Source organism: Gopherus evgoodei, chromosome 3 (assembly GCF_007399415.2).
Source record: "Gopherus evgoodei ecotype Sinaloan lineage chromosome 3, rGopEvg1_v1.p, whole genome shotgun sequence".
In the NCBI taxonomy this organism is placed as follows: Eukaryota; Metazoa; Chordata; order Testudines; family Testudinidae; genus Gopherus; species Gopherus evgoodei.
In genome coordinates, this window is record NC_044324.1 from 491,227 (window position 1) to 512,149 (window position 20,923).

At 61.2% G+C, this 20,923-nt stretch overlaps 1 protein-coding gene across 1 annotated transcript; it reads right to left on the reverse strand.

The window, feature by feature from the left end:
• Positions 1 to 1,276: 1,276 nt before the first annotated feature.
• Positions 1,277 to 18,527, reverse strand: COPZ1 (coatomer protein complex subunit zeta 1). The gene is made up of 9 exons (XM_030554391.1): positions 18,423 to 18,527; positions 8,409 to 8,477; positions 7,617 to 7,698; positions 6,247 to 6,338; positions 5,471 to 5,526; positions 4,229 to 4,306; positions 3,322 to 3,373; positions 2,699 to 2,737; positions 1,277 to 1,425 (listed from the first exon to the last, which is right to left on the reverse strand). The coding sequence occupies exons 1-9, from the start codon at positions 18,438 to 18,440 to the stop codon at positions 1,378 to 1,380; spliced, it is 534 nt and encodes a 177-aa protein (XP_030410251.1). The 5' UTR covers positions 18,441 to 18,527; the 3' UTR covers positions 1,277 to 1,377.
• Between the last annotated feature and the right edge of the window lie 2,396 nt (positions 18,528 to 20,923).

A 20,923-nucleotide genomic window follows, 5' to 3' on the forward strand; every position in this document is an offset into this window, starting at 1 on the left:
AGGCCAGTAGGGGCAGGGCAGGGGAGTGCTGCAGGGGGGGCTGCCAGCCATTGACCCCAACTGTAAACCCTGCATATGATGGAAACCACTTCTAGCCAGGGAGTGCGGCTGCACCCCAATTTCCAGCCTCTCTGGAGCTGTGACCTGGCCCTGCAGGGCTCCAGCTGTTGGCAGGGGTCAGGATTAGCGCAGTCAACTCTGTCCAGCCGCACAGCTCCTCTGGGCCCGGCTTGGGCTACCCCCTCCCCACCCCAGGGCGACACAGAACCTCTGAAGCATCCTCTCCTCTGGGGCCAGGCATGACCCATCTCTAGTGGGGAGAGAGCCTCTGGTTCCAATTGAAAAGTGGAGAGCTGCCCCGCACCCCCACCACGATCCAGGCCCATGGCACCCAGAGAGCGAAGGGCACCCAGCAGGAGAGGCTCAGCAGCCTGCAGCTCCCATTGGGTGCAAGGAGGGGCCCCTCTGCCCCCCTCACTGAGCACAAGGGGGAACCCAGCCTCCCAGCATGTGAGGGGAACGCTGGCCCCCCAAGCCCCAGGAGCACTCCGGAGGCTGGCTGGAAGTGGCTTTGCCCATGGCAGCGCACTGGCTCCATGGCAGAGCTGGGCCAGGAGCACCAGTGACGCTGGCCCCTCATTGCAGGGCAGGGAGACTCCAGAGCCGTGGTGCTGCCAAGCTGGGTCCCCGGGAAACGCAGCTAACAGCAAAGGCACCTGGGCAGCGTGTGGAGGAGACGCCCCTGTGCTGGATCCCCGACTCTGGCCTGGCCTGGGAAGCTGCTGGGCTCCAGAGCCCACCCCACGCTGGCTGCACCCAAGTGGAACCCCTGGGAGGACACGAGCCCAGGCGACCCGCCATCAGCAGCACCTGCCCCAGGAAGGGCCTCAGTGGCTGGATGGTAACTGGCTACTGCGATGGCAGGGAGTGCACAGGGTCCCACCCCCTGGAGGGAACAGCCAATGGAGACAGAGGAAGCAGGGTGATGTGGGGAAGCCCCGCCCCTCACCACACCCCAAAGAGGGCGCTAGGCCAGGACACACAGCCGCCACAGGGGGCAGCAGTGAGGCAGGGTCCAGGGTGCCACCTCATCCCATCCTGGGCTTGGTTTCAGCAGCAATGAGTCTGGGGGACCCCCTGCGAGTCCAAGGACAGACACATGGCTGGGCTGGGCAGCAGCCACCTCCGCTGACCCTCAGGCAGGGCTCCCCATTGTTCCAGGGCTGGGGAAGCAGCAGCAGCCGCCCGGAGGGTCAGAAAAGAGCCAGACACCAGATCCAGCAAAATCCTCCAGCGTGTTAGGGCGCCAGGCAGTGCGTCATACAGGACAGGGGGGTGGGACACAGTAGAGATGGGGGCAGCAGTGGGATCCGAGCCCTATCGCAGCAGAGACCACTTGATCTGTTCTTTGGCCGACTGCAGCACCTGGAAAGCCAGACGGGGGGTGGCTCAGCTGGAGGGGCTGGGTGGCAGATCATCTTCCCTCCCCTCCAGTGACCTGCCAGCCCCACTGCCAGAGCCAACCCCCTTCGCCATGGTGACCACAGGCCTCAACAGCCCTGAAGGGGGCATGAGAAACCGCACAGCTCTCTGGATAAGTGCAGGGGCTGATGCCAAGATCCAGGGCCCCACTTGGCTGCTGTCCCCCTCACCCCCAGAGGAGCTGCGTGTGGGGCAAGTGCTGTCTGCAGGTCAGGCTCATTCAGGATCCCTATGGCTACAGGGGCCTTGTCTGGATGCCGCTCCGCAGGGGGAGGTGTGGCTGGGGGGGAAGGGTCCGTGGGCCGGCAGGACAAAGGTTTGCCAGCCTGGATCCAGCAGGAGAGACCGGCCGGAGAACAGCTGGGTCAGAGGATGCCCTCTACTGCCAACCCGGCCTGCAGTCGCAGGCACCAGCTGGCATCAGGTGAGCAGAATCTGCCCCTGCCATCCCGTGGGGGAGCGGGAACTCCGTGAGTTTCGGTTACGGGCCGTTCCCCATGGCTGGGCCAGGCCCTGCCTCACAATGAGGTGCAGGGAACTGGCTCCAGGGTTAAGATCTGTCTCGTGGCTCAGCTTTTTGGGACAGGGCAGAGGCCGGGCACTCTGTCCAGCCAGGCAGGCTGCTGTCTAGGGCTTTGGCCAATGAGCAGCTGGCCCGTCCGGACAGCAGAGCCCCGGGGAAGCCCCCACCAGCAGGCTGCATGGCACAGTATCTAAGGGCCTGGCTCAGAGCACCCAGCCCAGCAGGAGCTGGGTTACTGTGGGGCCCACAAAATTTCTTAGGCCCTTACTCTAAGTTAGTGCCCCACTGGCGGTGGGCTCCCCAGGGCAGAGGCTGTGGCCGCCGCTGGGTCTCGTGCAGCACGGAGCACGCTGGGGGTGGGTAACAATTGCTGCATGTTGCAATCCAACCCCATACTTCAGGGCATTAGCTGGGAAGTGGTCAGGAGGGCACCCCCCTGTGGACCGCATTGCCACTAGGGGGCACTGGAGTCTGCAGGGAAATTACAGCCAGGCTCCTGAGGGGAGGATCCCAGCTGGTCGGCCCTGGTGGATCCCATGCACAGCTTGGGCTGGGCCTGACTGGGGGAGGGTGGGGACTGGGGCGGGAGAAGGCGAGATCTGGGGATGGGGTAGGAAGTTGCGGAGCCCTGGAGCCAACTGGCTGACAGGCCTGCCTGAGCTGGGGGAGCGATGGGTGGGGACAGGGACGTACCTGAGAAACTGTCTGCTCTGTCAGGGGGACATCTTCGCCCTGCAACAGACACATGTCATGGAGCAGCACCTCTAGCCCCCCAGTACCATAGGAGGTGCCACCCTGAACCCCACCCCCCAATGCTGCAGAGGGCTTGGCTTTCCCCCGCCTCACCCCCCACCCCAGCACTGTAAGGGGCACGGTTCCCCCCTTCCTCCCAATGCAGGGGGCTGGGTAAGGCAGCCAGGCCCTTCCCCACTGCTCTCAGTGGCAGCTGCTGGGTGCTGGGCCCTTCAGGGAGTCAGGCCCCAGCTCAGCCCCTGCCTAGTGAGCAGCCACCCCGGCCCCCAGGGGCTGGAAAGCAGGAGCTGGCCCTGGGGGGGCTGCCCAGGGGAAGGGCAGGGGTGCAGCAGGGGGTAGATTGTGCCCTGAGGGTTTGTGCGGCCCTTCCCCACCCGTAGGGCAAAGCCGTCCGGTGGGGGGGGGCAGGCTCTTGCCCTAGCGCTCCTCTGGGTGCCCAGCAGGGGGCAGAAGGGGCAGTTGGGATGGTGACAGGCAAGTCAAGGAGGAGGAGGAGCCTACTGGGACAGGGAGCAGGGATCTAGGGGCTCTCAGAACGGGCAGAGGGGGTGACGCTCACTTACCCGCACGGCCACCCGATGCACCACCTGCTGGGGGTCGCTCTCCAGGATCACGCTGAGGGGGGAGCACACGCCCGTTAACCCTGTGCCGAGAGAAGCCCCTGCTCGGGGGTCCCCCCGTGCCCAGGCTGCCGCCCTGTGCTGCACCGATGGCCCAGCCCAGGGGAGGCGGGGGGGCTTCTAGCCACCTGGGCTCCTATGCAATTCGGAGCAGCCCCTAGGGCTTGTGACAAACCCCCCATCCCCAAAAGCCAGATGTGAGAATCTGGGCGACTCTGACCAGCCTGGAACAAAGCAGGGGCTGCCCAGGGAGCTGGCTGGCCAGAGGAGGGATGGGGGGAACCAAGCTAGGGGGGGGAGGAGGGGGAGACATGCAGAGGGTCAGGGTGGCCAGCAGGGGAGGGGGTAGCTGGGCAGCCAGGCCCTTTGGAAGAATTTAAACCTCCCTCAATTCACAGAGAAATGTCACCTTCCTGGGCTGGGCATTTAAAGCAGGCACCTCACTGGGAACACGCTACAACTAGTGTGTACATGTATACACACCCCCACCCACACACACTCTCCCACGCAGACACACACACACCAACCAGCTGGACACATGTGACAACAGCCAGCTGGAATCCCCCCAGCACACCCACCCTCACAGGCACGGCGGGGGGTGGAGGGGGGGCTGGCAAACAGGGTGTTCCAGCTCTCCCCAGGGAGCACCCCCCAGCTGCCAGTGCTGATGTCCGCCCACTGCCAGCCCCAAGCTGGGCAGGATGCCCCAGCATCAGGCCCTGGACACAAGAGCCTGGTAAAATGGGCCCAAGACAGGCTGGATGGAGGGAGGAAATTGCAGCCCTGGGGCCCATGGGGGGAGCGGGAGCCTAATTTCCTGGGGGGATCAGGAGGGGGTGCCGGTGCTCACCCTCCGTCCACGATCTCATCCACTGCCAGGAAGAGCCCCTCCATGTTCTCCAGCAGGGCGCGTTTCTCCACGTTCTTCCTGCCGAGAGACCCGCGCAGTCAGAGGGAGCCTGGGGCCTTGGCACCAGACCCCCCAGGCCCTGGGCACCAGCTGCAGCCCACACGCCATGCCACAGGGCAGCTCAGGCTGCCATTGGCAGGGAGCCAGGCCCCCCGCTTGGCAGGGGGTGAGGGGCAGACACAGTCGAATTCACACGCCCGGAGCGAGACCCGACGTGAAGCGCTGACCCAGCTGGGAGGGCAGTGTTTGGCCAACAATGCCTAGTGCTCTGGGTTCTGCCCTAGATCAGCCAACCCCCTTGCAGCCTGGTGACTGCACCTGCCCCCCATCTCCAGGCTTGGGCGACGGGAATCCTGATCTTATCCGTCCCATTCTTGGTGCGGCCGACGATCCCCCCAGGGATCGGGGCACCGAAGGGCAGAGCCAGGGACTGAGGCACCGAGGGGTGGAGCTGGGGCCCTGCTGGTTCATCCCCCTGCTAGGTCAACTAGGCTCCCTTGGCCACCAGCTCACCCGACCCTGCACGGCTCCACTGCCCCGGAAAGATCCCCCTCACGGAGCAAACACACGGGGCTGCCTGGGCAGGACACAGGGCTGTGCTGGCTCAGAGGGGCACAGTGGGGAGTGGGCCTCGATCCTGGGGTGCTGAGCAGCCATCAGCAGGATCGCGCCCTGCCGGGTGCCTGCAGCTGGTCTGATGAAAGGGGCCCTCTCTCCCGAGCCCAACAGGAGACATTGCCCATAGCCCGTTAGTCAGGAACGGTCAGTTGGTACAAATCGGAGCCCCTCACTGATTCACACCTGGCCCGAGGGGACTGGGGACTCCAAGCTGACCCCTACTCCAGGCCTTTCTGGGTCACCTCATCCTGGCTCAGGTCTTACCCTGCAGCCCATCACCAGGGCATCTGGGCGCCAGCCATGTCAAATCATCAGCAGAAGGAGGCCCCTAGTGGTCTCGTTTGAGCAGGGGTGGCCCCGATGCCAGTGCCCCGCTCCCCTGAGCTCTGGGGATGGCTCCCAGCAGCATGCTGAGCCCCTGGCTTCCCGGGCCAGAGCCTCAGACGGTCCTAGACTGCCCAGATTGACCCTTCCCCCCCCGGTCCCCCACTGCTGGGAGAACTCGAGCAGAGGGAGAGGCCTCCCCACACCCCGGCCCACCTCACCACCCCCCACGGGCCTTACCTCAGCATCTGGCTGAGCGAGTCGAAGAGGCAGTTCAGCACGGCCATGAGCATCAGCTGGAAGAGGAGACGACACAGGTCAGGAGACCAGGCCCTGCCCCAAGTGCCCCCAGCTGGCACAACGCGGCACCCTGTGGGTCAAGCCCACTGCTGACAGCCAAGCAGGTTCCCGGGCATAGGGCACTGGGGAGGGGCCATCTGCTTGCTGGAGCTGCCCCTGGTGGGAGAGATGGGCAGGCGAGGGGGCAGAGCATCATCACTGCTCTGATGTGGGGCAGGGGCAGCCTTTAGGGCCTGATTTGCAAAGGGGCCCAGTGCCCACAGCCCCCACTAGGAACAACAGGGGGTGGAGGATGGTGGGGGATTCCCCACGGCTGCCAATGGGGGTGTCACCATCACTCTCCATGGAGCTGCTGGGCACATCTGGTGCTCAGTGGGGCTCTGACTCCAGGGCACGCTGCCCTGCCCCATTCCCCCACAGCGTGCCCAGAGTCAGCTCCCTTGTGGGGACCGGACAAGAACGCTCTGGCACAGCCAGATCCCCACACCCGAGGGCATGGGGCAGGCAGCCGTGCACCAGCTGGGAAAGCAATGGGGGGTGTGGGCAATGCCCCACCCAGCAGCAAGGGCCAGGTTTCTCTAGGCGAGCGTCCACCTCCAGTTCTGTACCCACAGTCCCCTGCGGGCACAGAGCATCCTGTCCCCCAGCCCCCGCGCCGGCTGGGTGCCCCGACACGAGGCTCTAACTCCTCCCCGGGTCCCCTGGCAGGAACGAACCTCGTTCTCGTACGAGCTGCCGATGACGTAGAAGTACAGGTCGATGCTGCTCTTGTAGACCACGGTCAGCCCCTCCAGGAGGGCGATCTCACCTGGGGCGGGGGAGGAGGGATAGGCTGGCTTGTGGGAAGGGGGGCTTTGCTAGGGTGGGCTCACCAGTGCCCCCTGCTAGGGAGGCAGGAAGGGACAGCCAGCGTTCATGGGACGGCCCCTCCCCACCGTGGCGCCCCTGGGGCCCAGAGCGCGGCGTCTGACCCACCCCCCCATGGCGCCCCTGGGGCCCAGAGCGCGGTGTCTGACCCTCCCCCCCATGGCGTCCCTGGGGCCCAGAGCGCGGCGTCGGACCCACCCCCCCATGGCGCCCCTGGGGCCCAGAGCGCGGCGTCGGACCCTCCCCCCCATGGCGTCCCTGGGGCCCAGAGCGCGGCGTCTGACCCACCCCCCCATGGCGCCCCTGGGGCCCAGAGCGCGGCGTCTGACCCACCCCCCCCATGGCGTCCCTGGGGCCCAGAGCGCGGCGTCTGACCCACCCCCCCATGGCGCCCCTGGGGCCCCGAGCGCGGCGTCTGACCCACCCCCCCATGGCGTCCCTGGGGCCCAGAGCGTGGTGTCTGACCCTCCTCCCCATGGCGTCCCTGGGGCCCAGAGCGCGGCGTCTGCCCGTCCCCCCTGTGGCGTCCCTGGGGCCCAGAGCGTGGTGTCTGACCCTCCCCCCATGGCGTCCCTGGGGCCCAGAGCGTGGTGTCTGACCCTCCCCCCCGTGGCATTCCTGGGGCCCAGACCGTGGTGTCTGACCCTCCCCCCGTGGCGTCCCTGGGGCCCAGAGCGCCACGTCTGACCCTTCCCCCCGTGGCATCCCTGGGGCCCAGAGCGCGGCGTCTGCCCGTCCCCCCTGTGGCGCCCCTGGGGCCCAGAGCGTGGTGTCTGACCCTCCCCCCCATGGCGTCCCTGGGGCCCAGAGCGTGGTGTCTGACCCTCCCCCGCATGGCGTCCCTGGGGCCCAGAGCGCGGTGTCTGACCCTCCCTCCCGTGGCACCCCTGGGGCCCAGAGCGCGGTGTCTGCCCCTCCCTCCCGTGGCGCCCCTGGGGCCCAGAGCGCGGCGTCTGCCCCTCCCCCCCGTGGCGTCCCTGGGGCCTAGAGCGTGGCGTCTGCCCCTCCCTCCCCATGGCACCCCTGGGGCCCAGAGCGCGGCGTCTGACCCACCCCCATGATGCCCCTGGGACCCCGAGCCCCCGCCCACCCTACTGCAGTGAGTGGAGCTGCAGGGCCCAAGAACTGGGCAGGCAGGGAGATCACAGACAGTGTTGGTGCACAGAGTCCCAGGTGGGCAGCATCCCTTCCCCCCCCACCCCCAGGCCAGGGCACGTACTGTCCGTCCGGTGGGTCTTGTTGAAGATGTTCTTCTCAAAGGCTTTCTGCTCCTTGACGGTGGGGTACGTGTCATCATAGTACTGCGGGGAGAGCCATGGGCATTACTCCTGGCCCTGTGCAATGCCAGCCGGGCCCGGAGACCAGCTCAGTCCAGATGGGCACAGCCTGCAGCCAGGCACCGGGAAGGAGCCACCAAGCCCTCCCACCACACCTCGGGGCTGGATCCTGGGCACCCATGACACCCACCGCAGCCAGAGAGCACCGGGCAAGCGCAGGACCCGGAGGGGGAGAAGCAGGGCTTGTTTTCACGCACACGTCCTTGAAACTGTAGGACCAGGGGTGGGTACAGGTCAGGATTGAGGGGCATTGGAAGAGCTGAGGGGGAGCCCAGGGCTGGGGTAGCAGGGGCTGCGGGTTGGGATTGAGGGGCACTGGCAGAACTGGGGGGTGCCCAGAGCTGGGACAGCAGGGACTGCAGGTCGGGACTGAGGGGCACTGCCAGGGTGGGGGGTGAGTGCCCAGAGCTGGGATAGCAGGGACTGCAGGTCGGGACTGAGGGGCACTGCCAGGATGGGAGTGGGTGCCCAGAGCTGGGATAAAGGGGCTGCAGGTCGGGACTGAAGGGCACTGGGGTGTGGGAGGAGTTAGCTTTGCCCTGTGTCTGGTTCCAGAGTTGCTCCCCTCGATCCCTACGTTCCCAATCCTGGAGTTCACTCACAAACAAGGCGCCATCCCTGCCTATTCCACAGTGGGACCCGGGGCGCCCCCCACGCCGCCTGCGGGCACTCACCTTGGCAAAGAGGCGGTCGCCATCATTATCCAGGATGAGGACGGCTTTCACCGTGTACAGGGACGGCTCCTGCAGACACACAGGCCCAGTCACTGCCCAGAGCCTACCACAGCCCCGAGCCGCTCCAGCCCACCCTCCCCACCCGCAGGGAGCTCAGCCAGCCGGGGCAGCACGTGGGGCAGCCACGGCCCAGAACCGTCTGCGCTGGGAGCCCAGAGGGCACAGGGGTGTGTGTGTATGTGCCGTGGCACCAGGATTAGGCCCACACCTGCTCCCTGTGTGGGCTGGGGTGGGGGAGCCGACTCGAGGGACCACCGTGGGGCATGGATCTCGGCACAGCTCGTGGGGCCAGCTCCAATCCCACCCCAGGTCACCAGGGCTGGAAAATCAGCCCCACCGCAATGGCTGTTCTCAAGCTAGTGCCCAGCAGAGGTGTGCATCACCCCCGGCAGGGGTCTCAACAGAGGGCTGGACTTACCTCCCCCCGCCGGCGCTGGCTGAGGGCCCTGCTGGGGGGAGGACGCCCCCACTGGGCACCTCTCACCCCTACCCAGGGGGTTGCAGACCAGAGGGTCAACCCCAGCTGGCATCGGGGGTGCTCTGTAACCTGTTCAGCTCTCTCACTGTCGCTCCGGGCCCAGCCACCCCTGCCTCCCACACCCTCTCTGCACCCAGCACATGCGCCCGCTCGCCCCATGGCGGGCACGGACAGGGCACCAAAGGGCCCCGCTGAGAGGCATCAGAGTGAGTATGGGATCGGGGGGGGGGGGCCTGGCCCCCACCCCACAGAACACACGGCATGACCTCGGCTAGTGGCAGGCTGTCTCCAGAGCGGGAGAGGACGGGAGAAGGGGACATTCTGGAGTGAATTCCAGTGTCCATCCATCCCCATCCTGGGCCTGACCCCTCTTGGCTGCCCCTGCCCTGGAGTGCTGGCGCCCCCCCCTCCCCCCGATCCGCCAGGGCATGATCCCTTCAAGTGCTGGTGCAGCACCCCATTGCTCCAGGTGCCAGCGAGGCCTCCCCAGGGCCCAGCCAGGGCTGCAGACAGGCCCAATGCCCCATGCCTGGTAACACACAGGCCTGCAGGGCCGAGCACCCCTCAGCCAGCTCTCTGCCCCACCTCACCGCAGCCACCCCAGCCCTGTGCTCTCCTTGCCCTCGGCCAGCAGGGGGAGCTCCATGCCTGCAGCAGCCACGGGCGCCAAGGAGGCCCAGCTGCCCTTTGGTGGGGGTATAAATAACCGGCTGCTATCGGGCGAGCCGGCTTCCTGCCCCCCCCGCCCCCCGCACTCTGCACGGGGCAGCTCTAGCAACCGCGTTTATCACTCCTCACCCCGGCCAGCCGCTTCCCCTGGGCCCCGCAGCACGGAGCAGAGGCAATGGCAGCTCTGACAGCTCCAAAGACAAGGAAAGGAGTAGGGGCTAGTGGTTAGAGCGGAGGTGGGCTGGGAGCCAGGTCTCCTGAGTTGTATCCCCTAGCTCCAGGAGGAGTGGTGTCTAGGGGTTAGAGCAAGGGATTGGGGGTCAGGACTCCTGGGTTCTATTCCCAGCTTGCCCCTGCTTTGCTGCTCAGTGTCAGACGCTGCAGATTGCAGGTGTTGTTTGCACTGGGAACACGGTAAGTGGGGGGCCGGTATCCCCCCTGCGCAAGGAAGGGGGACAGACGAGGGTCCCCAGAACTAAGAGGCCATGAATGCAGAAGGCACAAGGGAGGCAGCAGCTGCCAGCACAGGGCTGAGGGGGGCAATGGGGGCTCTGGGCTTCTCGCGGGCCAGCTGGCAGTGTGGGGCTGGGGCAATGGGGGCTTGCGGGCCGCTGCCAGTCACCCAGACTGACAAGAGCCCCTCGTCGCCACCAGGATCCACCCTGCTCCCAGCCACTGGCCGAGCAGCAGCGCCCCCAGCCCCAGCGCCCCCAGCAGGGCTCATTGTGACCCCCTCAGGGACTCCCCCTGCTCAGGTCCCTCAGCCCCAGGCTCTAAGGACTGATAGGTGCGACCTAGGCCCATCCCCATAGGGCCCCCCATGGGGGAGCTGCCCCTCTGACTAAGAGGGCAGAGTGTGCCAATCCCCAGCCCCTCTGCCCAGCCAGCACCACCCCGGGCGCTCGGCCCTTCATGGGCTCTCTGCCGACACTCGGCCCAGCCCCAGCTGACTCCCCATGCGGCTACCAGGAGGGGGCGACTGGTGCCCACCCCTGCCCATGGAGGTGGCACAGCCCTGCCCCTTGGCTCCTCCCAGCCCGCAGGTCACCGGCCCACAGTCCAATCTGTGCCAGGGCCCCCAGCCATCACGCCCCTTGTTACGGCTCCCATCTACCCTAGTGAGGCACGGCCCTGCGCTGGTGACCCACAGCGGCTCCTCTCTTTGCCCAGGACAGACCCGGCTCACGGCAAGTCTCCATCCACCCAGGCTGGCGCCATCACCGTGGCATCCGGCCTGCGCAGCCCTGAATGCTGACGGGATCCTGCCCATGCAGCACGGCAGCCCTGGCACCCAGCAGAGCGGGGGGATCATTCACTCAGACACCCACAGACACATGTGGGAGGAGGAACACGCCAAGCATTGTCGCCCCTGGTCTCTGGGCCCCGCTCAGCGCTGGGCACATGCACAGCTGGATTCCCACCTGGATTTACACTGGTGCACCACTGTGCGAGGGGGGGAGGGACTGGCTCCCCCTGCGGGGGGAGCGAGATGGGGCAGTTTAGCTCCTGGAATGGGGCTTGTTTGTCTGCAGAGGCTCAGGAAGGGGAGTAGCAATAGCAGGGCTGTTAGGGGCTCGGGTTGGCAGGGCTGTGGGAAGGATCAGGGGCCACGTTCCCAAGGGGTCATGAGGCACTAACGGGTGGGTGGGTTGGGATTCTGAAGTCTCCCAGCGCCCTGGGGCAGGTTCTAACCCAGGGTGGCCAACCTGAGCCTGAGAAGGACCCACAATTTACCAACGTACATTGCCAAAGAACCACAGTAACACGTCAGGAGCCCCTGATCAGTCCCCCACCCCTGCTCCTAGCACCTCCAACCCACGGTGATCAGCATCCCCCACCTCCCGCCCGATCAGCTGTTTCGTAGCGTGCAGGAGGTTAGGGGTGGGGGAGGAGCGAGGGCATGGCAGGCTCAGGGTGGAAGGGGTGGAGTGGGGGCAGAGCCAGGAGTTAAGAAGTGAGCCCCCCCAGCACATTGGAAAGTTGGTGCCTGTAGCTCCAGCCCCCGAGTCGGCGCCTATACAAGGAGCCCCAGGTTCGCCATCCCAATCTAAGGACTTCAGCCCATCAGGGGCCCAGCAGCGCCCCGTGGCTCGGGCGACCTTCAGCCCTTTTACTGGAGTGAAAGAAAGAGGGGTTGCCCAGATCAAGGCAGATCGCTCCCTGCACCCCACCGCCAGGCATGAGGGCACCGCCGGGCCCCCTGAGAGGCTCCTGAGTTGACGGCGGTGAAGGGGCTGGGAGCCGGGGGAGCCTGCTGTTGACGTATCAGGTGGTCTAAGCAGTCTGCTTAGCCTGCGGCAGAGTCCCACGCAGGCCAAGACCCACAGCTCAGGGCTGCAGAGCACATAAAAGGGGTGGGAGCCCTTGGGTGGCGCAGCAGAGACCTGGGGGACCCCAAGGGAGACAGACGCTAAAAAGCTCTCGAGACAAAGTTCTGTGATGCACTGACCTCCACGTAGCCACAGTCGGAGTGTATAACAGAACTTCACCTCAAACGCTGCGGGCTCTGCATCCGGCACCCCCACCCTGCCCCGGGAACAGCCCCCCCGTTACTGCCTGGGGCCTGGCAGTGGAGCAGAAATCCACCCGCCTGCAGATCTGGGGAATGCAGGGCAGTTCCCAGACAGGCCCGGTTGCCTCTCCTGCAGTTGAGACCCTGCCAAGGAGAACTAGCCTGGGGGGAGGCTGCCAGAACCAACCCCACCCTGGAGCCCGTGCGGTGCCCATTGCCAACGACGCCCTCTGCCCCGCACATTCCAGGATTGGGCCCTTGACAGTTTTGATGCATGGACTGGCTTCCACTGGGCACAGCATGGGACTGCCCCACTTCTGAGACCCCAGGGCCCCGCTGGCTGCCTGGCACCAGCCCGAGGGACCCCTACCCATAGCTGCTCATCCTTGGGGAGAGGGGGAGAGAACAGGAACTGCCAGGTGGCCAAGTTCCCCCGCTGACTCCACAGCCCTAGGGAGCCTGGCTTCACAGGACATGACTTCCCCAGAAGCCAAGCATGGCCTAGCCTGCGGGGAATGGACCTGATCCTGCAGCCCTTGGACTCCAGAAGGGCCTGTCAGAAAGCTAGGCTGATCCTCACCCCCAGCACAGGAGACCAAGACACGGGGGTGAACCTGCCAGGAGCAACCAGGCCATTCGGGAGCATCTCCACTTGTTGGACACCCTAAGGGGTCTGATTGGTGGGTGCACAACCTAAGGGCCTGACTGTCAGAGGTGCCAAGCACCTGCTGCCCCCACGGACGTCACTGCAAGCGGCCAGTGGGTCTGAGAATCAGGCCAAAAACTCTTTAGGGCTTGTCAACATGGGGAGTTAATTTAGATTAATTCCATGTGTGGACACACTTACTCCAGTATAAGAGTGTCTTATTCTGAATTAGCTTAATCCACTTCCAAAGTGGATTAAGGGTTAAACTAATATTAGCCTACTAACTGACACACAGAGTTAATCTGGAATAGATCATCAGATTTACATTCACACCCACTTTATTCTGGATTAACTCTCCAGCAAACCCCAGCTCTTAACTGCATCCCACGCTGGTGCGACTGTCCCGAGACTCCCCTCCAATGTGGGGGCTTAGCTGTGTTCTTCTCAGATGGATGGAGAGCCCTGGAGAGCTACATTCCCCTCAATGCACTACCCCCACATACACAGCACCCTGACCAGGACCGACCCTCTCTGGAGATGCCAAAGGAGCCCAGCCTCCCTGACCAACTGAGAGGGCAGGTGCACGTGAGCCAAAGGAACCAGCTTGAAAAACCACAAACCTCTTTTGCATCCAGCTGGTAATTTATAGTAGCTGCTGCCCTGTGCTGGATTAGAACCAGCAGCCTAGAGCTGCATCCTCCCATCCCAGCCCCTGCTCCATCCATCGCCCCTTGGCAAAGAGAATGCAAGTGGCGCCCTGGAGGATTTACACTTCTCTAGAGCCATGCTGCACCGCAGAGCAAAGCAAATAAATACACATTTTAAATCTATAACGAATGGGCAGAGGGCCTGGAGCCCGAGAAGCTGCCTCAATTTCTCTCTGGAGGTTTTTCGTTTGAGCCTCAAGCAATCAACCATTCAAACGAGCCGGTAAGAGTTACGGCACAGTTTATTCTGATCAATTGATTCAGAAGTTTCAATAAATTAGACTTCGATCAATTCAAATAGGTGCTCAACAGCCCAGATGGTCAGCGCGGCATCGGCAGCCGCCCCATAAACCTTTTATGGCTGCCAGGACCCTAACTAGGGGATAGCGCCGGAAAAGAGATGCCAGAAGCCAAGAAATACAGGTGGGGCTTTATTATTGCGATTGGCAAACCTGTATGCAGACAAAGAAGAGGGGCAGGGAGCTGCTGACAGCAATACAGAAGGGCATTTTAGACCAGGTATTGTCAGGGATCAGTGGCTCTCCAAGCCCTTTACAAAGGAGATTAGCATCGTTATTATTTTACAGATGGAGAAACTGAGGCACAGGGCAGGGAAGTCACTTGCCCAAGGTAACCCAGCATCAGGCCAGTGGCAGAGCTGTGAATTGAAACCAGGAGTCCTGGCACTCAGATCAGTGCTCTATCGACCCACGGGGAATGAGGGAAGCATGCCGCAAGCAGCCAGGCTTTACGGGTCACCCAGCTGGCTACTCAGCTTGGAAGAAACCGTTCACACAAAACGACTTCACCCTTTCAGAAACAATTCCTTCCGGATGGCTGGGCTCTGGTGCACAATATATTAAAAGCCTAATGCCCAGGATTTTCCTGCACCAAGATAAGACAGGTGCACATCCCTGGCTGTCAGAACAGCTGCTGGCCATGACAGACAAAGCCACCAGAGGTTTTTACTCCCCTAGATTCATTTCCCCCTGGGCCATCATTCCCAGCACAGGGCAAATGAGAGAGTCCAGGCCTGTCACCCCAAGGCCAGAGCTGCCTCGAAGGACCTAGTGCCATCTGAACAGGCTCTGACCCAGATCAGGATTCCTCTGGTCCTAGCACCGCACGATCGGAGCGCTCTGGCTCCGGCTCCTCCCTAGGGAGGCTGGGAAGGGGTATCTCCATTGCACACATGGGAACCTAAGGTGGGGGCAGAATAAGTGATTGGTCTCCGGAGTCCAAGTCCAGACCCCTAGCCTGCCCTTAGTGCGCTTCAGAGCCAGCTGTAACATCGACCTGGCCTCCTCTAGAGCCAATCCCCCAGGACGGAGGGAGGACAATGCTTTGGAATGGTGGGGCGCAGCATAAAGGGGGGGCAGAAGGGTAACCCCACCACCCAGCTTTAGGGACTGGGGGGGGGGTGACTAGAGCAGTGAGTGCACGGGCTGTCCTGGGCTTCCCTGCCAGGCCCGGGTGAGCTAGAACAGCCCATGGGCTGCTCTCCTTTGTGCTGGGGACGATGTGGGAGCCGACCAGGATGAGGGAGACACAATGGTGACTTCAGGCTGCCGTTCCCCTCCTCATCCTGGGTTCCGACTCCGGAAACATGCAGCAGAGACTCCGGCCTGGGGGCCACACACAGAAGTGCCTTGGCTGGTTGGCGAGTGCCACGAGAACTAGCTGGAGCTGACCAGACTCTCAGAGGGACAGGAACCAGCCCAGTCCAAACCAGTTGGGTGCCACCAGTTCAACCAACTTTCTCCCTTCTGAAACCTCTGAGAATCCAGGGTGCCAGAGTGCACCGCAGCCATACGAGCCCTAGCATGCCGGGTGCAAGCCCATTCCTGGTCTCAGAGCCAGGCAGCCTGGGTTTAACCCACTTCTGTTGTCCAGGACAGCCAGGGAGGCTAACTCCGCTAGCACCACCGCACAGGCACCAGGGAAATCAGGGGGCCAAGGAGCCAACGCCCCAGCCAAGGCTTGGAGAGAACATTGGGGGCAGGCCACTGGCTCAAGGGGCCCTCTGCTCTCTGTGCCCCACTGGCCGTGCCCGACTCCCTCCCAGCTCATTCACACAGTCAGAACTGATCAGTCCCATTCGCCCTCAGACAGGGCTACACTCACGCTGGGAACCCCCAGGACAAGGGCTGCTCCTGCCCCTGCCCCTGCTCTCCAGGACAGACACCGAAATCACACCTTCCTGATCACAACCTCCAGCCCTATGCCTGAAACCGGAGCCAGGTGGGCAGCCCCCTGGCCTGTACAGAGTCAAAGGAGCTTCTGGGTGCAAGGGAGCCCCCTCCGCCAAAGACTGCAAAGCGCTTTGCTCTGACGCCTCCCTCCAACACCCCACGTCTCCCGGGGCCAATGCAGGAACATTCCCTGCAGTCAAAACCCTGAGTCATGGGGGCTAAGCTGGGCCTAGGGCCTGTAGCAAAGAGTCCAGATTTCTGAGGAGGCAAAGGGGACATGACACTGCAGCTCCAGGGGCTTTCAGGAAGGGGAGTGGGGGAGGGGGGAGTTTATTAAATCAGAAATGAAGCCGACCACCCCATTAAGCACAGCGACCCCTGGTTTATTTATGACACTGGGATCTTTTCACACAGCCCCACACTACTGCATTTTCAGGACGCTGTGGGGTTTTGCTCCAACCACACAGAAGAATGACACAGAAGTCATCAGTGCCAGAAGTTTGGACGGGAGAGGAAGGAATTTTGCCTCCGAATTTTCCACCATTTAAACTGTCGTTGTTAGGTTTCAGAATTAACATGGTGCACCAAACAGGAGCTGGTTTGCCCCTGTCTGAGCTAGCATCCCAGGGCCTTGGCAGACTCAGGCCTAAGTTATTCAGTTTTTCCACGATCTCCCCTAAATGCAAGGTTTTGAGATACTTGTCTCAGAGCAAGCTGCGATGGTGCAGCTGGTTTTTGAGAGACTCTCCCCGCTCCCAGCTGTTCGGTGTTACAGAGTAGCACCCTGTGCCCCACATGACAGTCACAGCTGCTCTCTCAGGACCCAGCCCCCAGGGTTAATGGCCTTTCCGGATCATACAGACCCTCCCCCACAAAAGCTACCATCCCCAATGGCGGTGCTCATTCCTCCCCTCTCCCAAATAGCAGTGCCCACTCCTAGATTCCAAGCCCAGAAAGGACCACTGTGACCATCTCATCTGACCTCCTGTACAACACAGGCCATAGAACTTCCTCAAATAACTCCTAGAGTAGGTCTCCTAGAAAAACATCCAATCTTGACTTTAAAATGATCAGTGATGAAGAATCCACCGTGACCCTTGGCAAGTTTTGCCAATGCTTAATTACCCACACTGGTAAATATTTATGTCCGATTTCCAGTCTGAATTTGTCTAGCTTCAACTTCCAGCCACTGGATGTTCTACTCTTCCCTGCTAGGCTGAAGACCCCATTATCAATTATTTGGTCCCTATGTAGATATTTATAGACTACAATCAACTCAGCACGTAACCTTCTCTTTCTTAAGCTAAACAGATTGAGCTCCTTGAGACTACCTCTACAAGGCAGGTTTTCTAATCCTTTAACCATTCTCATAACCCTTCTCTGAGCTCTCTGTCAATTTATCCTTCTTGATCAGCGGGCACAGAACTGGACACAGGATTCCAGCAGTGGCCACACCACAGCCAAAGACAGAGGTAAAATAACCTCTCTGCCCCGACTCAAGATTCCCCTGTTTATGTATCCCAGGGTTGCATTAGCCACTGGGGCCACAGCATTGCACTGTGAGTTCACATTAGGTAACTATTCACCATCACCCTCAAATCTTTTTCAGTCACTGCTTCCCAGGAAAGTCCCCCATCCCGTAAGTAGGGCTGATGGTTTTTATTCCCAAGTGTATACCTTTACAGTTAGCGGTACTACAATGCATATTGTTTGTATGCACTCAGTTTACCAAGTCATCCAGATCACTTCGTATTAATGACCTGTCCTCTGCATTATTTACCACTTCCCCAGTCTTTGCATCACCTGCAAACTTCATAAGGGATGATTTTATGTTTTCTTTCAGGATACTGATAAAGATGTTAAATAGCACAGGGCCAAGAACCAACACAGGACGACCCCCACTGGAAACACACCCACTCGATGACAATTCCTCATTTACTGTTACACTTTGCGACCAGTTTTTAATCCATTTGGCGTCTGCCATGTTGATTTTATATCATTCTAGTTTTTTTAATCAAAATGTCATGCGGTACCAAGTCATATGTCTTACACAAGTCTAAATACATTACACCGCCACTATTACCTTTCTCCTCCATCCCTTCCCATGGTGGGGCCCATCCTCCCCTGCTTCTCCCAATGGCAGAGCCTATTCCTCCCCTCCCAAACTGCAGCGCCCAACCCCCATCCAACCCACTGGTGGTGCCCACGCTCCTCCCTGGCAGTACTCAACACTCATCTCTCCCCCAACCATGGAGCCCATCCTCCCCAATGGCAGTGCCCAATCCCCCATCCTCCCCAAAAGCAGCACCCAACCCCCAACAGTACAGTTCATCCCCCACTCACCGGCAGTGCCCATTCTCCCATCCCCCACTCACTGGCAGTGCCCATCCCCCATTCACTGGCAGTGCCCATTTCCCATCCCCCACTCACTGGCAGTGCCCATCTCCCACTCACTGGCAGTGCCCATTTCCCATCCCCTCACTGGCAGTGCCCAATCCCCCATTCTCCCCAACAGTAACATCCAACCCCCATCCCCCCACAGTACAGTTCATCCCCCACTCACCGGCAGTGCCCATTCTCCCATCCCCCACTCACTGGCAGAGCCCATCCCCCCCCACCGGCAGTGCCCATCCCCCACTCACTGGCAGAGCCCGCCCCCCCACCGGCAGTGCCCACCCCCCTTCTCCCCCGCAGGGTTCAGTCTCTCCCCCACGGATCCCCCGGCCCCCCCGCCCGGAGCCCGCTCCTACCAGGATCAGCGCCTCCATCTTGCCCTCAACGATGCTGCCGACGTGGAGCAAGAGCGGCAGAGGCCGCGCGCCATTGGTTGGTCGCCTGCCAATCGCAGCTCCAGGCCACGCCCCCTCCCCATTCTGACCGTTCATTGGCCAACCCCTCTGTCACATCCAGCCAACCAGAAATTCATTCCAATAACTGGGCGTGTCCAGGAGAGCCCCGCCCCTCAGCCGTCGTAGTTAGTGGTCGGTGATTCGAAGGCGCCCTTCTCGGTCACTCGCTGAGGCCCCGCCTCCCGGCGGCGGTCAGCATGGGAGGGCGGGATAGTTCCCATGACGACCAGGGAAGCGGTGACGTAATGCATCTCACCAGCCCTGTGCGGTGGTTGGCAGGATCACATGTCACATGACCGGAAGGAGTCGTTATCAGCTGTGTGTGGGCCCCGCCGCCGTGGGGTCATGACCCGAACCTGGGCACTCTGACCTCTCTGGGGTCATGACCTTGAGGGCAGGGGGCGGGGCCATGCTGGCTCCCACGAGGCTTCCTTGGTGGGCGGGGCCTGCAAACCCCACCCCTCCAGCCACGTAGCCTAACAGCTCCTGGGTGGGGGGTGACCAGATGTCCCGATTTTTGGGTCTTTTTCTTATAGAGGCGCCTATTACCCCGCCCCCGGCCCCATTTTTCACACTGCCTGTCTGGTCACCCTACCTGGATGGGACATGCCTTCAGTCCGCCCCCTGCTGCAACCTCCACTCCTCATGTCCCCGCCCCGTGCCTCAGTTTCCCCATTTGCCCAATGGGGTGATGGGCCTGACCCTGGTAAGACGTATTGTGATCTGATGAGCAGGGCAGTGGAAGAACAAGAGGGGAGCTGAGTAACGCCACTTCCTCCCACACCCTCGCTTCACTCCCTTACACAGCCTTAAATCTAGGGCAGGGGTTGGCAAGCTTTCAGAAGTGCTGTGCCGAGTCTCCATTTATTCACTCTAATTTAAGGTTTCCTGTGCCAGTCATACATTTTAACGTTTTTAGAAGGTCTCTTTCTATAAGTCCTTAATATATAACTAAACTATTGTTGTATATAAAGTAAATAAGGTTTAAGAAGTTTCATTTAAAATTAAATTAAAATGTAGATCTCCCCGGACCGGTGGCCAGGACCTGGGCAGTGTGAGTGCCACTGAAAATCAGCTCGCATGCCGCCTTTGGCACGTGTGCCATAGGTTGCCTACCCTGAGCTAAGGTGACCATATTTCCCAAAGGGAAAATGGGACACAGTGCAGGACTGGCCCAAGCCCCCCTGACTGCCCCCTGCATGAGGCTGGGGTCAAAGCTTACCTGAGCCTGGCGTCCCCGCTCACTCAAGCCCTGCCTCTCCCACTCCGCATGTTCCTCTATGCCGAGCCCCCCTTTTTTTGACAAAAGGTCTTTATCCCATTTGCTCCTGCCAACTCATCAAGTCGCCAAGAGAAAATGGGACAAATGCCCACTTTTGCCAAAATAGTTGGGATGGCCGGGACAGGGCTTGAAAAACAGACTGTCCCGGCCAAAACGGGATGTATGAGCAACTTAAATCTGATGGCAAGTGTGTGTGTAAAACCCTGACTATGTGCTAACCCCAGCCCTAGGACCTCCTGCAGTTTGGCCCAAGAGGGAGAGTGTTAGGGCCTGCAGCTGTGATGCAGCAGCATCAAATCCTGCCCGGGGAGAGAGACACCCAATGAGAGGCAGCTCCAAGGTTGAGGAGCTCAGCCTCTGCCAGGGAGGAGGCAGTTGGAAGGTGGTTAGAAAAGGAGGTAAAAATACATGGCCCGGGGTAAAAAGAGCTGTGCTAGAGGAAGCTGGATTTCAAAGGGCCATGCAAAGGGCAAAGAGCGTATGACGGGTGAAGCTGGCCCTTGGGACACTGAGAGAGGGAATATGATTTGGATGCCTGGGTCAACAAGGGTGGCTCAGTCTCTCTGGCTCAAGAGATGTTGATCATTATCACGGGTGAACCTGTTTGAAAGAGGTGCGGGCACTGCAGTGTTGAATAGAAGGAGCATCGCAAGGCAGAGAGAGGGGGAAACTACATTTTGCAGCCAAGGGAGGAGGAGCTTCTCGGGGCCACACTGTGTTCTGGAGAAATTCCTTTTAGTGTGGTTATGGTCATTTACAGGGTTTTTTCCCCCAAGCAACTATTTGACGTTGCTTCATGTTATTTACGTTCTTGCCAAATTTGGGGGTTTTCCTTCTTAAAGTTTAAAAAATGAAGGCTATCTCCCTTGTGTTGGTTTGCCTCTGCCTGTCCTCACAGTAGGCCTGGTCACTCCAAATGCAGCTGTTCAAAGAGAGAGTCTTAGATAATTTCATAGTAAAGCATCTAATACACACAAATGCATTATAAACAGGGAGTGCTGAGAGTGGGGAAGGGGGAGGCAAGACTCCTGGGTTCTATCGATGGCTCTGGGTAGGGTGTGGGGTCTAGTGGGTTAGAGTGGGGCAGGGGGGGTGGGAATCAGGATTCTTGGGTTCATTT